The following is a 17647-nucleotide window of genomic DNA, read 5'->3' as shown; positions in this document are numbered from 1 at the left end:
AGTAATAAGAAAAAGATAAGAAACGTCTAAATTGATTGTGTCATCACAAATGGATTTTGATTGCGAAGCTTATGTACATATTCAATTCTTAATATTGTAGTTATTGTATTGCTTCGAAATTTAACCATATGCCATTTTTTAATGATGCCATGAAGTAAGTATCTTCTAAAACATTATCCTTGCGGGTCTTTGGATTGATCTTTATGTTGAAATTCTGTAAAATTTCGACCAAAGCTGCCTTCATTTGTGTTAGAGCAAAACGCATACCTATTAAGTCAAAGCCAAATAAAGATTCAAATCAGTAATAAAATGGAGAATAGCATTGCATATGCCTTACCTGGGCAAATTCTTGGCCCGTCACCGAAGCCAAAGAAGACCCCTTGATCTCTGTACTTTCGGACACCTCCATTGATCTCTAGAAAACGCTCGGGCTTGAATTCTTCAGGCTCATCATAGTATTGTGGATCATGGTGGAAAGAATAGACAGGAACAATGACAGCATCACCAGGTTCCACGCGCACTCGGACACCATTCTTATTAACAAAATCATAGGATTCGGTTACTATCTTACGACCAGACAAAAGTGGTGGAATCAGGCGAAGTGTTTCTAAAGACAAAAACAAAAATTAATATTTCTTTTTATGGACATCTTCCCATGGCAACCCACCATTTATACAGGCATCTAGAAAAGGCAGCTCACTAAGTTTTTCAAACGTCACGTTACTGTTACCAAGTTCCTCTCTTAATTTTCGTTGTTCCTCGGGATAACGAGCTAACAGCAATAATGTATGAGCCAGTACCAATGCGGTAGTCCCAAAGCCATCAGTAAGAATACTCACGGTATGCGAAATCAACTCCGGAGTGTTTAAACCCTTTTTATCCTGTAAATGCAGCAGCATGTAGTTGAGAAAATCAGTACGATCCTGTAGCTTTGGATCTTGACGTCGCAAATAAATACATTTCTGCATCAGATCAAAAAAGAATTCTTCCACATCCTTGGCAAAAAGTCCAACAGTGAAAAACTTTCTTATTGGTGGCCAAATGTTGGCAATCATCGTAAAGAATTTAAGCCCGAAAGATTGCTCAAACACGCGCTTAATCATGTCCACCAGTGGCGTGGGATTATCAGTGAAACTTTTTGCACTAATGCCTAGAACACAATCCGCAACGACTTCGGTAGTATAACAGAGACAAAGATCCTTGGCATTTAGGCCTTCCGATGAAGCCATGAGTTGTTGCCCCTTGATGTAGTCAACAAACTGGCGACACACGCTTTGAGTTACAGGATAGATGGCACCCACCTGAACAGAGATCTCAATCAGTTAAGAGAAAATAATGATAACTAATGTAGTTTTATAATATCTTACACGTTTGGCAGTCAAGCCAGGCGTTATTTCGGCTCGCTTCTTCTTCCAAGCGTTACCTGTTAATGCAAAGGGATTATTTGCCAAAATTTTGTCCACCTTTTGGCTGACCTAATTTCGAATGATTGAATATTTCATAATACAAATGCTAAGCATATATGATATATTTACGCACAAACTTGGAAATTTCATTATCGTGAAAGCTACTAAAATTCGAGACGAATATTTTATGAGCATATTCCGGGCTAAGAACGAGCAACTGCGGCAAACGAGTATTAATGACACCAACAAAATTCTCAGTGCGCTTGTATTTTCTAAAGCATTTAAATCCAAAATTAAAGCAATTGAAAGGACCTTCAGATTACAAGGACTTACAGATAGATATCCTCAATGTCGTAAATAGCAATCCTTTTTTGTGTAAACATGCTTGGAAAACTTCCCACCAGGGGCCATGATTTTGCTGTTTTAATGCCACGATTAGACCAGTAATTGAAATTCCACACTAGAAATACATATATCAAGGCCACAAGGGCAGCCAGTAGAAACAATGTCACACAGATTGCACCCATTTTCTAGAGTTCCGCTCACTGGTGCGAACAAAATCAAACTAAACTGGAACAGCATACAGAAGCTGAATTTATCCGATCTCAATTGAGCATAATGAGGACCAACTGCTGGGAACAAAATGATAAAGTGACCACCAACTGAATTTCATTATTCTTATCAAGACACCGTAGATGTTTCTTTTAGAATGGTTTGATAGGAGAGATAAGAAACACTTTAAGCAGCAGAAAATGCATCTGCAGATTTCGATGTTTTCAAAGCAGTTTGCTGGTGTTGAATTTTTGTGTAAACATGCTTGGAAAACTTTCCACCAGGGCCACGATTTTCGGGTTTTATCGCCGCGATTAGACCAGTATTTGAAATTCCAGATTAGAAGGAAGTAAGTAAGTCGTCTCGCCGACTTGGGTATACCATACACCAGGTGAAACAAATACAGCTTAATTAACTAGGTTTTTATTGTTTACTGCTGACCATATCAGATCTACTTATGATTGATGAGCCATCGATATTTATAATCGGGTTACATACTTAATTGACATACATTTCCATTTGTTCTATATTATAATGTTTATATGTTTAATAATGTGTCTTAATGTTATCTTATTTTATATAATCTAAACACCAACAAAATATTTAAAATTTCGAAAACCAAATGTATGTCTATTAAATTGTTTTAACATGCCAATTCTGCCCTTATGAATCGCGTAGCAAAATACTTACGTTCATACGCATATTTTGCATGTTTCTTGTCCGATTTCAATAAAATTTGGTAGTTTGATAGAAATAGATAAGATTTATTAGTCTGCCAAATTTGATCGCGATGGTCAAAAAATTGCAAGAGCCAATCGGTTTTTTCTAAATTATGGAAGCGAAAGTGGGCGTGGCAACATATTAAAATATATATATTTTGCGCTCATACTAAGCCAGTATCGATACTAAATTTGGTGACTTTATCTTTGTTAGTTTTCGAGAAAATTAGTTTTGTTTAATTTGCGGGGGCGGAAATGGGCGTGTCAAAATTTTTAAATAGTCAATATCTGCGCGTCTATTAAGCTAGCTTACATACCAAATTTAATGTCGGTAGCCTACATAGTTTTTAAGAAAATCTGATTTATGTCAATTCCGGGGGCGGCAGGAGGCGTAGCAAAAAGTAGGAACAATGTTTTTCTGCGCGCTAACTAATTGAGTATGTAAACCAAATTTGATGTCTCCAGCTGTTATACTTTTTAAGAAAAACAGTTTTATGTAAATTCTGGGGGCGTGGCCGAAATTCCAATTAACTCTATATATTTACATACGACACGAGTCTACATACCAAATTTGGTGGCTCTAGCTCTTATAGTCTCCGAGATCTGCGTGTTCATACAGACGGACGGACGGACATGGCGATTTGAACTCGTCTCGTCGTGCTGATCAAGAATATATATACTTTATATGGTCAGAGATGCTTCCTTCTATGCGTTGCACACTTCTGACCAAAATTAATATACCCCGTTTGCAAGGGTATAAAAATCAAATGCTCAATTGTCTGTTAATCATTAAAAAATAAATTTAAAGCAGCCACCTAACTAAGTAATTCTGTTGGCCTGGTATTTCATATTTTCTCCAGAGTAAATTTCGTCGTTATAACTTCTATTTTCGTTGCCCGCTAACTTCAAAAAACCCGCCTGGCAGTGCATTCAAGGATTTGCAATATCATTTAATAAATATTGCTCGAATTTTTGTAACCCCCTCGGAAAAATGGGCAAAAATCGCAAAAACCACATAAATGTCACATAGTGTTCCGCTTCGACTAATGCTAACAGATCCATGAAACTCGTTCAGGAAACAGAGATAAAAGAACTTTTCTGTTTGGCGAAAAATGGCAAATATATCGCGAGTCCTGCTCCTGGAAAATCCAAAAAAAGTGTGTCTTGTCGAATTTGTATAATGTCCGCTGAGATATGGCATCGAGAAAATTATCCTCGTTTCGTTTTTTAGCTCTAGAGTCCACAAATCCTGCCGCAGGACAAAAAGACATGCTAAGATGTCCCTGAAAATCTCTACAGATTGGTATCAAAAAAAGTTGGGGTCATCTAAGGATGCAGGATTGCATTCAATATTCCAAAAACGTCCTTTTTCTCAGCTACTCAAAGGACATTCCAGGACCCTGACTAGATGTCGACACCCCGACTTACCATTTGTTTTTATGGAGGGAAAAGCAGGTAAAGTAGATACGCAGCATTTTCACTGACGATTGCACAAACAAAGTACGAGTTGTGGGTTTTTGCAAAAATGTGGGCGGGGCTGGCACACGTGCGAGGCCAAAACATTTGATGCAACATTATCTGCTGCAGTGACATCCGTTTTTCGGTTGTTCCTCCATCTCGTCGTCGTCGCCGAAAGTTTATTTTTCCCACTGACTGTGAAACACTAACGAAGCAGAACCGTAACGGCGACAGCGGCACACCGAGAACAGTTACGCAAAATTGCCAACGACTCTGACTCTCTTCCTCATCCTCCATCTCCGTCTCCGCCTGTGATACCGACTCAAACTCCGTTTCGGTTCTCTGACTAACTGCTGCATTGTTCCGCGCCACGTGGACGTATAACAAAGTTAGTGGCCCAACCCTTCCCCCCATTCGCATTCCGTCCGTCTGTCTGTCTTGGAAAATTCCCTCTGTTTTCTAGTCACCGCACTGCTGATGAAAGTTTTATTGGCCAAAGTCGCAGTTGCAGTTGCAGTTTCAGTGCACAAAACTTGACCTACATAAGTTCTCTATTACAAATGAAAGAAAACTTGGGCAATAACTGCATGTGTAGGATTTTCAGGACTTGGAAAACTCATCAATGCTTAAGCCTGTTTGTTGGTTGTTATCTCAGTTTCAATAGATTAATACAATTTGATAGAGCTGACATGAAGTAAAGAGGCACTCAAGAGAAAATATGTTTGGCATAGAATGGTGAAAGAAAATTCAAAATTCTTCTGTGGCTTGTTTTCTAGATAATTCAGACTTTTCAGTATTTCCCTAACAAGAATAGTAAGCTGCAGTTTTAAAAAAACATACATATACTACAGTTTGAAACTTTTCTTAGATATCTGTAGAAATTACCCATCTGTTTTTTAATTTAATCTTAATCCCTAGATTTTCCAGCTTCTATGCCAACTATTTGGTCTGGAATTGGGCTAAGCAAAGCTGCAACTAATAAGAAGAACAAAACGAACGAAAAACTTTTTCGCAAGTTGCAAGTTTTGTGACTTTTAGCAGAAAGTGCATGCCAACTAAGAGCCAGGTAAACCCAAAACTTAAATGAACTTTTGAAATTAAAAGGCATCGTTGAATTCTCTAAAATATTGTATGATTAAAATTATGTTGATTCTTATGTGACACGGCATGGGAAATACAAATAATTTTTTCGTTTTATGATAACATTTTTCAATTTTCCATAAAGAAGGCATAAGTGAATTCCAAAGGTAGCCGAATACGATATACCCTCTAAAGAGTCAAGGTCTTTGAATGACATTTGGAGTTTCTAGAAATTTCAGAAATTTAATTGCAATGAATTTAATTAATCGATGTACTAATCGATAATATTTTGCTCATGGTTTCTTAATAATGAATCTCTATGGTGGCAATAATTGTTTTGATAATCAAACTGCTTAACTTTTTTCTGATACTTTAAAGTGAAAGGGTATAAAAAGGAAGTACATGTATGTAGAGTGAGTTTCGAAAGTGCTTTTGTATTTGTACATATTTGTTTTTGCCTTCAACTTGAAGTGTGTGCATATAAATATGTTTATGCATAAGTGTGCGTGTGTATGTGTGTGTGTGTCTGTCTCTTTGTCTGAAGTGGTTCAAGGAGAAAAATGCTAATAAAATATTTAAAATTCGTTGCGCGCAAAATAAGCAAAAGGAGAGAAATTTTATGTTTTTCAATTTATTTGTTTTTGCTGCCGCAGCATTTATGATGCTTATACATACTATATTTATTTGCTTTTCTTCCTTTCACTCACACTGACACACACACACAGACAGTGTCGCGTGTGGTTGCTTTTCCCATTTTTACTGCTGCATCATTTCAATTTTGTGCAGTTCACATTGCGTATGATTAATATGTTAGAAGCATATGATATTTTGGCATTATATTTCTCTGGCCTTTTGTCACCCCCAAATAATTAGTCAGACAATTGCTTTAGAAACAATTTATATTGTGCCAGTGAGACATGGACCTGATCCACCTATTTATGACCATTATAAAGAAACTCTTTATGACCCATAAAATCCATGAAATTGCTCGTCATAGAAATTTTCGTGGTGCCAATGAATAAAAAAAAATATTAAAGAATCCATTGTTATTAAAAGTATTATTTTTGTGACATTATTTATTTATTACGTTGTGTTTATATATCACCAATATCCTGATTCGATAATGTTTGTCCTTGCTTTGGAAATTTATGAAATTTGCTATGCCACATGCGATTTATTTGAGATGCTTTAGCAGTTTTACGCTAAAAGGTGAATGGCAGTTTACATTTTCTGCTTTTGGCTCAGTTTTTAGTGAATTTTAGCCACTGAAGACCATTTCAATTGGTGAACCAAAAAGCAAAGTTACCTTTTTGGTTATTTTTTGAAGCAGCTTGATGGATTAGTTTTACGATTGCCTTGCTTTTGTTTCATTCCAGTTTCAAAATATCTGCACATTCACCAGACTCCAGTCTGTTTAGTTCTAACCACAAAAAACATATATGTGCATATACTTATATCAATATGTTATCTTATTGCCTTCTGCATTGCAGAGATTCTTGCAGAAACTTGTTGACACTTTCATCTGGGAGATTCCACGTCATAGTAAAATATTTTTTTCTACAAATTTTCCACACATGCCGCAGCATCTGCCACAAGCAGACATCAATCTCAGTCGAGGGGCGGATTGGGAGAAAATATTTGAAAGAAAATGCAGACATTTAGTTGGCAATACAAACCATAAAACATTCAAGATTGTTGACCTGACTGACAGGCTGACTGAACATTTAGCAAAATCTTAACCATGCACAGGTGCATCAAGGTAACTTAATCAGCAAAAGAAAAAAGAAAACAGAAACTTTTCTGAATGATATAGTAGATATGTTTTAATATTATGACTAGATTGAAGTCCATAATCACATAAACAAAACATCTCAACATCTCACAAATTGTTGTCGTAATTTCGTTGTATTAGATTTTATTGTGATGTTTTTAACAATAATTTCATTTGATTCTTGGGGCGTTCTGTATAGTAAAAGCTTTTATTCAAACTCCTTAAATTCTTTATAAAGCGTGGGAGGTCTTTTGGTTTATTTAAAAAATAAATTACCCTTTATTACAAAGAGATTCTTCTTTCTTGGAATTCGGTTTTATATTTGGTTTGTTTGTTTTTATTTTTTTCGTAGCTCGTTGTGCTCAGGACTTTAAGTTGAAAACGTGACTTAAGTATGCTTGGAATTTTGTATGCTTAGCATTCAACGCTTTTAAGCAAATTACACAGTTTCGCATTTAAGGTAATCCCCGCCTGGTCATTCGCACCTAATTCGCATTGTTCTAATCCCAAACGTTGCCCACCAAAAGTGTGCGTACTAAATAATTCATTTGTTAATTTAGACATGGCCGTTTCTCCCACTATCTCTTCTTCTTCTGTCTGTATGTATCTCTCTCTCTTTCTCTTTCTCTGTCTCTATCATTTACTGGCTGAATGTTGTTTTCTCCGTTGTATACTTTTTGTTTTTTTTTTTCCTTTTTTGGGCAACTAGACAATAGAAAACAACAACCCAAAAATGTTGGTCCTGCCACTGTTGTGGTCGTTTCTGTTGCTGCTGTTGAAGCTGCTGATGGTAGACGCATTTATATTCAAACTATTTAATTATTAAATTCATCGCGCACACATTTAATGAATATTCATGGCACTCACGACATTTCAAAATTGGGCTTTTAATTGTTTTTGGCTAAGGTTAACGACCAACAGAATGGCAACTGGCCAACAAAATCAAATATTGTATACTTAATAAGTATATGTACATATAAAAGAAACACGAATTCATAACAAACAAACCAATTGACTAAAGAACGTTTCCATAGCAAAGCTTTTCTCGTTACTTTACTACAAAAACATTAAGGATCAACTGCAATAGAGTATCAGAATCTAAGTGCTCTTAAATGATCGAAAAGAAAATTCTGAAATATGAAAACTTACTTTAAAACTGCTACTAAAATAGTATTTTCAAAAGCTTTAAAATCTTAGAAATGATATTTATTTGTATAACATAATTTCAAGCTTTTTAAGCCAGAGTACATTGTGTTTCCATTGCATGAGCAATTGAAAATTGTTTGCAATAATTCTGATAGCCAAAAAAAACAAAGAAAAAAAAACATCAAGAAATGAATCCGATAGGATTTTTCTTTCCCATTTGTGATACCTCTAACAAATTGTCAATTTTTAACCTCCCTTTTCTAGTCATTGGTCTGCCCCAGAATAAAAAAAAGAAAAAGGAAAATTATTATGTATATATATTCAAATGGCATGCACGCCTAAAGCTGATTTTCCACGCTGGGAAACGCTTAGCTTTGGAATTTACCACCCAACTCCACTCCATCACCCAACATCACCCCCAAGCTCATTATCCTTTTTGACATCTGCACTGAAATTTGCGTTGAAAATAAAAACCAAAAAAAAAAAAAACCCGCCAAATCCAAGCCCCAAGGAGGATAAAATCCAGCCTACAGGTGTGCTTCCCCTCCTTCTCAGGTGGAGGAAAACAAAATTTGCCCTGCCTAGTCATCATTTGTGGGTGTGTGTGTGTCTATTTCTTTGGCTTTAACATTTGTAAAATTATTTTGCAAACAATTAAATTTGACTTTTTCTACAACGAAACGCACTTGCCGGCGAGAGAACAAGACATCGCCCCACATACACATAAAGGACTCCCAACATGTTCTGTCTATTAAATGTACTAATGACTGACAGGCTTTACCTGCCACCTGGAACTCTTACGCCAGTCCGTGCTCTTGTTCATAAATGCTCTTCAAATAAAAGGAGCAACATCTAGTTAAATGAAAGGAGTTGAAGTTTCAACAGGCGCACCGGTGCAAATGATGGATGGCAAAAAGGCTTTTCAGTTGAAAAAATGTAATTAATTGCAGAAAGCAATTCTTAAGGGTATCACAAACCTATGCTAAAATAGAAACACACATATAAAAACAAACATTTTTATAGTATTTCAAAAATATACATACGCAATCGTTAAGTGGATTGCTGAGATTCACAGCCTCAAGTTAACAAGAAATTTAAATTAGATGTATATGTTATAGTTAATTCAGACTACTAGGGAGGTACTTAATTTTTGAAGACAACAAACAATTTAAGAAAAATTTTCAAATGTCTTTTTAAAGCTTTTCTGTCAGGGCTTTGCTTTAAATCCATTGTTAAAGTCTAACAACTTTCGGCCATTATGTGGCATCTTTTTTCATTAACCCGATAAAACCATTTTTCATATATTTTACTGTAGTCCCTCAGATCAAGTGCTGGAAAAGTTTAAAAGTATATTCAAATTCATTTTGCTTGAAAGGCGACTTTTTCCAGTTATAGTTTAAGTCTCTTTACATGAGTTCATCTTTTAAGACAAAAGAAAAGTGAAAAACCTTCAAGAAATAAATATTGAAAAAGTCTTAAATAAAAATGGAAAAAAATACAACTATAATTATGATTCGAAACATTTTTAAAACATCATATCATTCCATTTTGAACAGCAGAAAAGGAAATTAACTTTCTGAATAAAGTGCATAATTTGATTGCAATTTATTTAATGAAACTTTTGATCAGGTTCAAGTTGAGAAACTTAATGTGCATGGGATAAACGACTGCAAACATTCTTTTACTTTTTACAGCATGGATAAAATTTGTTCTCTTGAATTTTTGAGGCGGCAGTTATTAATATTTTCTCTCTTGGTTGTTGCCATCAATATTTGTACAGGACTGAGGACTGAGGACCGAGGCAAGGGGCCACAGGCCGTGCACACGTGATGTACATTAAGTATACGCCTCATTGCCCAATGTAAAGTAACAAATTTTAATGTAAATTTCAATCGTCTTGCTTTATTTTCACTCACACTGAGCTGAACTATAGTGACGCGGGGATTACTTGGACAATTTGAGCTTAATGCCAGTTAATTGAATTGTTATTTTTCCTGCTGCAAGGATTTTCAACCCGCTGTGTATCACACACACACACACACATTCAAATGTAAATGCTACATACTTACATAGACAGACATTTGAGTGATTACAAAATGCTGACAGTTAGAGGAAACCAAGTGAAACTAGAACAGAAAATGGACAAGAAGAGAAGAGCATGGAGCATAGAATGGAAATTTAAATTCAGACCAGACCAGACAAGTCTGACAGTTGCACATGCAGTTTTTGTTCAAAAATGTCAGTACAGTGTCCGCAATAAGTAAACATGCTGTCAAATTATTCACACAGACAGACTAAGTGAAACTATGCTAAGAAGATGCTTTTGTTTTCAAAACGGACCATCTCAAATGGGTATAACCGAGATGTCCACCTCTCGCATCCCTTTTAATCCACCCACTCTACTACTCTCTGTCTCCTTCATAAGAGAATGACAAATTTTCCTGCCTTGTCTTTCCTGTATTCTTCTTTTTTCCAGGTTGTTTCACATTGTTTGGCTTATGAACTGGCCCGAAGGCTGTAAGATAACAAAAATGTCTTGGGCAGCGCTTAGAAAACAGGAAGCCTTAAACTGCGGCGTCCAGTGTGTGTATGTGAGAAGGAGGTATAAGAATAAAAATAAAAGGAAGACACAAAGAACGTGCCCCAAAAGGAAAAGGGAGGCATAGTTTTCTTCTTATATCTATTTACTTATGCCGTCAATAACCTTAGGCATTTTTCCTATATATTTTTCATTGCAAGAAATATTCAAACAAAGTTCTTTGTCAACATTTTCGTTAAGCCCAAAATGTGCTCATTTTTATTAAATTGTTTAAACGAAATGTGCATTGCACTGCACAATCACATTGAATACATTCAATTTTAATTGAATTCATAAATATGATTGCAGCGAAATGACAGGCATAATGATAATGTCACTTGTACGATATTTGTCAGCATTTAACCAATGACAAAGAAAAAACAACAACAACAACAGCAAAAACAACACCATATAATATGCAAATTCGTGACAAAATTCAATAAACTTTAACACTTCCTGACACCTTCTGACAAACGGACATCCGCAAGCAAAAAAAACCGTCAAACGGCAAAATGAAAATAAAACGCTGATAACTAATAAAAATTAAAACTGTTTTTATGCTAGCAAATAAACAGAAATTGTAAATAAACTTTGTAATGTTTCACTTTGTACTAAAATGTGCATGCAAAACGTTAATACGATAGACGATTTCAAATAATCGAAACACTAGTTAATGACTATGAATTGAGAATTGCGAATTTGTACCTAAGTTCAACGTTGGACAACCTTTAGCTTCAGATCGCATTCGAAAAGCTCAAGGAATCTGTTAAGGGGATGGGAAAGGCAAAAAGGATGTCAATTTGCAAACAAATGGGAAATGAAAGTGGTAGAAAAGACTTTCCAGTAAGCAGAAAAAAGAAAAGGGAAAGTTTTAAAAATATTTTAAATAAAGGAGAACTGTTATATTTGAACATTTTTGAACCTCTAGATACAAACATGATCCATGCCAATTAATTTATTTGACAGATATTTGTTCAAACTTTTTTAAAATTTTATTAATATTCAGTCATTCAGATTAAAACAGCTAATTGAAAATTATTTCGTTTTCCATTAAATTCTTTCAGCGCAAACGACTGACGCAGACTGTCCTCCGCAAGGATATAAAAATGTTATTAATTTATGAAAATTTATTTTAAATACTTAACCAGCACATTCAATTTAAAATTATAACCAATAAAAAAATCAGTTTCACTTTGCACAAGCTACAAAAATCAAGAATGAGGGAAGAATTTATTTCTGGGGTGTTTTATTTTTTTTTTTTAAATTTTGGTTGTTTTTTTGTTTTTGTTCTTCTGTTCTTTGGTTTGGTTAGCCGGAAATCAGGCAGCCATGACGCCATCTTTCAAAATGGCTGTCCATTTTTATTTGCCTGCTCTCTGTCTCGTTTTTCATGTCCATCTCTCTCGCATTCGCTTGGAGTATTTAGCTATCTGTCTCTTTCTGGTGATTAGCTGTCACGAGCTGTGGCGAAAAACAAAAATGAATTATTATCGCTTTCCGTTCAAAATGTTGACATAGATTTAAATTATTTGTAACAAAATCAACGAACTGTGGCGACAATCACCCCGCAATGTCCCCTTTATCCTAGACCCTGTTCATTTCAACCAGTTCTCACGCCCACGCTCAAGGCTGAGTTGCTGCCGCCGCCTCCGCTGCTGATTTGATTAACTGGAATAGGGGATTGCACGAGACACACAAAAAACCGAAAGGAACAAAGAGTTTGCTCTACTCTACTAGCAGGAAGGGAATATACACATTTAATTTTGAAACGTTTACAGTCTTTCTTCTACAATATATAGAAAATCCAAGTAGAGTATAGACCAAGTCGGAGTTGGTATACAAAACGTATTTTGCTACTCAATTTAAATTGCTTTGGGAAAATTTTCATCACGTCCTATTTGTCATAACAAGACGAGAGCCAAGTAATACGCACAATTAATAAACTTTATCCTGTTGGACTTGCAGAAGAGATACAGCTAAGAGAAAGAAACTGGAGGCGGCGGTAGTTGGGGGCGTAGTGCAATAACTTTTCTCTGGGTTTTCCCTCATTTGTTTTCAAGGCCAACAGTAATATATATTTACTTGGTTTCCTCCTGTCACCTCCTTTGAGAACGACAAAAAAAGAAACCTTAACCTAAACCCCATGCCAATGTTAGAGTCATTATTTTCATTGTCACCTCAGTTCAAAGCAAATAATTAACGGCCAACTCTTGGTTTTCCCCTGGGGAAAATACTAGTTTCATTTTCCACGATTTTTTTTCATCCTTTTTTCTCGGCCATTGTTTTAGATTTTCCCCATCGACTTGAAATCGATGAAAATTGTTTTGGTCTGGGAATTTCATTCATGTTTTTGTTCTATTCACATATACATACATATTTCTTGTTGTTATGGAAATTTTTAGCAGAGATTTTTTCCTTTTATTTTAATGTCCTTTTCAAGGACTGTGCATAATAATTTTTTGTTAAATAACTTTTGCTCGTTAAGAATATGAAAAGAAACAAAACAAAAAAAAAAAATAAATAAATGAAGCTCAAGTGTCAGCAGCTCAAAAAGGAAAGGTCTCACTTTCCCTTCAGCTATCCTTCTCCATGGCCTCCGCCTCTTCATACTGATTACCTTAAGCTTTTCTTCATATATATTTTTTTCCCCCTTCCATTTCTTGATTTTTTTTTTTTTTTTTTCTTTTTCTGCTTTTCTGCTGCATGCTTCCATATTCTTGTTCTCCACTTGTGGCATTAATTTCTGCTGTGTAAGCAGATAAATTGCAAAAATGTCAAAAGATGTTGACAGTCATTGGCATTAAAATGGATACAAAGTCGTTTTTCTTTCACCGGACCCGACTTTTGTCGCCACAAAAGTTGAAGAATGAATGGCAAGGTTGAGGTGTCTATCAACTGGCAGTTGGGAAAGAGCAAATTTAAACAGTTTATACAAAATTCCAAAAGATAATATCGCCATTTAACGAGTTAACATTTTCTATGCCATAATGTTCATCGCACGTTTGACTTTGAGTTTGCTGAAGTGTGAGTTGGCTATTAGTAGCCTCAACAGTAATTCTAGTTAATATAATTTGTATCATTAAGATTGAGTTAACAATTTCAAACTACTTAATATGAAGAAGAATCACGCAGATCAACTATTGTTAGTAGAAAACTCAATCTAATCAATCACGTGTCTACTAGAATTAAGGGGGGATTCTACCTTGTGTTATAAAAAATTTCGATTTTTTTTTTATTGCCTTTTTGGATAGGTAAATGTTTAAAGAATACTGTGTAATTTCAAGTTGAAATCTGTAAAATTACGAAAGTTGTCGGCCGTTAAGTTGAGTGGTGTCAAGCGCTCTGTGCCGGAGCGCAAATTTTCAAACGTATTTTTCTCAAAACTACATTTTTGTATCTCATGGAAGTCCTACAGGGCACAAAAATTAACCAATCGCTATGAAATTTTTTACACATGTTCTTTAGAATATTGTTCAGCGCTGGTAGTAGAATTGGCCAAATATATTGGAAATTGTTAAATTAAAAAATTAATTAGTAACGAAAAATAGGCAAAAAAAAATTTTTTTTCTAAAAAAGCTCATAACTTTTTCATTTTTGATCCTTTTTTCCAATTCTACTACCAGCGCTGCTGAAAAATGTTAAGATTAAGAAAAAATTTTTATTTTCGGGTTCAGACTTCATTTGCGAACGGTAGGACTTCCATAAGGACGAAATGGGGATACCTTTGGAAAATTCCTCCCACCTCCCCCTTTTCACGGATCGCCGAAAAAAAAATTTAATACATAGAATAAAGTTTTCTCAACAACTATGGAAAATTTCATTCCTTGATCTATTATACTTATTCCAAAAAAAAGTCTTACTTAAAGCGCCTTTTCGGCCCAACAAGGTAGAAACCCCCCTTAATCCAAATCTGCAATCTATAAAAACTTTCAAATTTAAATTTTTGTGTTTTTATTTATGTTCCAAAAAAGTGTTGACTTGATTAATTTTTTTTTATTGATCCCCCAGTTTGAGATGATTTTTCTGGTCTGTCGATGTTCTCACTTGTTGATAATTTTACACGCTGCTCATGCTTCCGTTCATGTGTTTCAATGTTTTCACTTGGTAATGAATTTTCACGTTTTTCAGTATCCACAAGATGAGATCGGGAGTCTTGAGGGTGATCAGAGTCATCCATAAAAATTTGACTTTGATATACCGAAGTACTATCCGTTTTATTCTGTATGTATGGCTCTAGACTTCCGAGAGATGATTGTGTGTTGAATATTTGCTGCACACTTTTGTTGAAATGCATATTATAAATGATTTTTGAAAACAAATACGAAACATCGACAATACGAAATTTTGGATTCTTAGCCACCTCGGCTGCCTGTGGAATTGTATTAGTGCAAATGACAAGTTCGTAGTCCGAATCGTTGAGTTTTTGTATCGAATCGCCAGAGAATATGCCATGGGTAACAATGGCATAGATCTTCGAAGAACCCGCCTCTTTCAGGCGTTCGGCGGCAAAGCAAAGGGTATTACTTGTGTCGATCATATCGTCGACCACAATTGTCACCTTCCCATGAACATCGCCAACTAAAACCAATTCATAGCGGGCATTCTTATGACGCCTCTGCTTGTGGATTAAAGCCATTGGCAAGTTCAAGCTATCCCTTAACTTGGTGGCTATCTTAACAGCGCCATTGTCGGGGGCCACTACGACTCCGTTCTGCCAGTCGGGTATGTATCGATGTATCCATGGGATCAGGGTCACTATCGATGCCAGATTATCGCAGGGTATATCAAAGAAGCCCTGCAATTGAGCCGCGTGCAAATCCATGGTGACTATATGATTAGCCCCAGCCACGGATAACATATTTGCCACCAATTTGGCGGTTATAGGCTGCTGCCACGAAAACATTTTATCTTGACGGCTATAAGGGAAAAATGGTATAACCGCCGTAATCCTGTTAGCCGATGCATAACGACATGTTTGCACCATAATCAGGAGTTCCATTAACATATCGTTTATTGGACTACAGCTGGTCTGAATCACATAGACGTCGGATCCGCGTACCGACTCCAGCAACTCGAAGCGGATCTCACCATTAGCAAATTTGCCACGCAAAACATGATGTGGAGTAAAGCCCAATTGCTCAGCCACCAAATCGGCAAAATTTGGATGCGATGAGCCCGATATAATGGTTAGATTACGGTTCATCAAGAACAAATAGTCTTTGATAACAAAAAAAAAAAAAATTAATGCCAAACCACAATAATTGAAATGCCTACTTATCGATTTATAATTTCGGAGGCAATTATCTAATGGGCCAGTTCGGCTTGGGCCCCTCAAGCAACAACTACAATTAGACATAATTAGTTGAAGGTGGAATTATTTAGGTGGTGATGTGCCCTTTGGCCTAAACCCACTACACTAATGCATATTACAAAATGGCCCCAAAGCTGATTAAATAGTCAATCCACATTGCCTATGGTGGCAATCAAATTATTAATAAGTATATCCACAAGGAAAATAGAATATTAATTTTTTAAAACCTTTAAGTATTTTTAAACGTTTTTACTAATCATTTATTTTTACTTATTAAAGGGTAACAAGAACCCACAATAAGTGCTCGTTAACAAAAGAAACAAACAAGAAGCAATTTCTTTAATTTGAGAATATAGAAAATATGATTCCCTTAAAATTTCATAACATAAATGAAACATTTGACCACTGAGTCGCAGTTCCCACAAGCCGATATATACATATCTGGCATTATTTCTAGCAGATATTCTAAGATTAACTTTTCCAAAGTATGCACTGACTTTTAAATATATTTTTATAAATCTATAAATTTGTAATAAGTCTGCTTTTTGAATCTATATTGGGCGTCACATTAAACTAGTAGCCTGGCTTGAAGCTAGATTCTTGCTATGCTATCTTTTATACTATGCAAACTTGGTGGATTTTTATTGCTATCCCAAATGGGTGCTGGTAAGTGGTCTTTGGATGCATATCTACCCAGACGAGACAGTCAGCATGGAACATCAAACAGTCGATGATTAAGATGTAAAAGTCCATTAAGTGTTACGAGTATTCCCAAAAAAAAAAAAGCGGGGAAAAACAGAAGGTAAAAATAAAACAGATAGAGAAGCGAGAAATACTTTCGCCTTGGGCTAATGTTTATTTTTATTTCTATCTCTATTTGTGCACCTGGCCTTTGATTCGCGCCTCCCATTTTCCCAGTTTCTTCTTCTCTTTCCTCTTTTGTGAATTATTGAAAAGACTGGAGTAGAGCTTAAGCGGCTTTTCCCTGGCACCAACCACTTTTCCTACCTTTTTCTTTCCTTTTTTTTGCTGCTCTTAAAAAGGAAATTGAAACTAAAAAAAAAAAAAGAAAATCATCTTAAATACAGAAAAAATAGAGACACTTAAAAAGCAACAACACTGGCGTTAATGAGTTTTTCTAGAGGTTGAAGGTAGAAATAAAGAAGCAAAACATAAAAAAAAAGAACCGCAGAGGACGCAGTGACCTTCGCTCTTGACTTAAAACCCATTTGCATAAGCGCGAACTGGGGAATGGGGAATGACGCATGGCGGCCGAAAGGCGAGTGTCTCCAAGCTGGAATGGCAACGACATGTGAGTGCTGCTCCCCTTGGTTGACCAGCCAAGCGAGAAGCTCCCTCCCCCACCCCCTCCCGGTCCGCACTCCTTGTTTATCCAACTGTCATCGCAGTAAGTTTTCCTCTTGGTGTTCCAGCCTCTGCAATGCGTTTGCCTTAATTAAAAAGAACAGCAACTATCCGTATTTATTGACAAAAAAGTTAAAAGCCGTTGGCAGTGTGATAAACAAATGAATGGGAAAAACTTAACAGCATGTCCTCATATACATTAATTAGGATGAAGTCATGACTGGCAGATACCCTATATTAATTCAAATTTAAGAATTTTCA

General features: G+C 35.8%; 1 protein-coding gene across 1 annotated transcript; it reads right to left on the bottom strand.

Annotated features, from left to right (window-relative positions):
* Positions 1-51: 51 nt before the first annotated feature.
* On the bottom strand, positions 52-15913 carry LOC6638142 (probable cytochrome P450 28d1). Its single transcript, XM_047010649.1, has 5 exons — positions 15071-15913; positions 1368-1475; positions 668-1301; positions 338-607; positions 52-267 (listed from the first exon to the last, which is right to left on the bottom strand). The coding sequence occupies exons 1-5, from the start codon at positions 15911-15913 to the stop codon at positions 101-103; spliced, it is 2022 nt and encodes a 673-aa protein (XP_046866605.1). The 3' UTR covers positions 52-100.
* Between the last annotated feature and the right edge of the window lie 1734 nt (positions 15914-17647).

This window comes from Drosophila willistoni (genome assembly GCF_018902025.1).
Source record: "Drosophila willistoni isolate 14030-0811.24 chromosome 2R unlocalized genomic scaffold, UCI_dwil_1.1 Seg167, whole genome shotgun sequence".
NCBI classification, from domain to species: Eukaryota; Metazoa; Arthropoda; class Insecta; order Diptera; family Drosophilidae; genus Drosophila; species Drosophila willistoni.
Note: the sequence above shows the minus strand (reverse complement) of the source record. Positions and strands in the feature narration are given on the sequence as shown.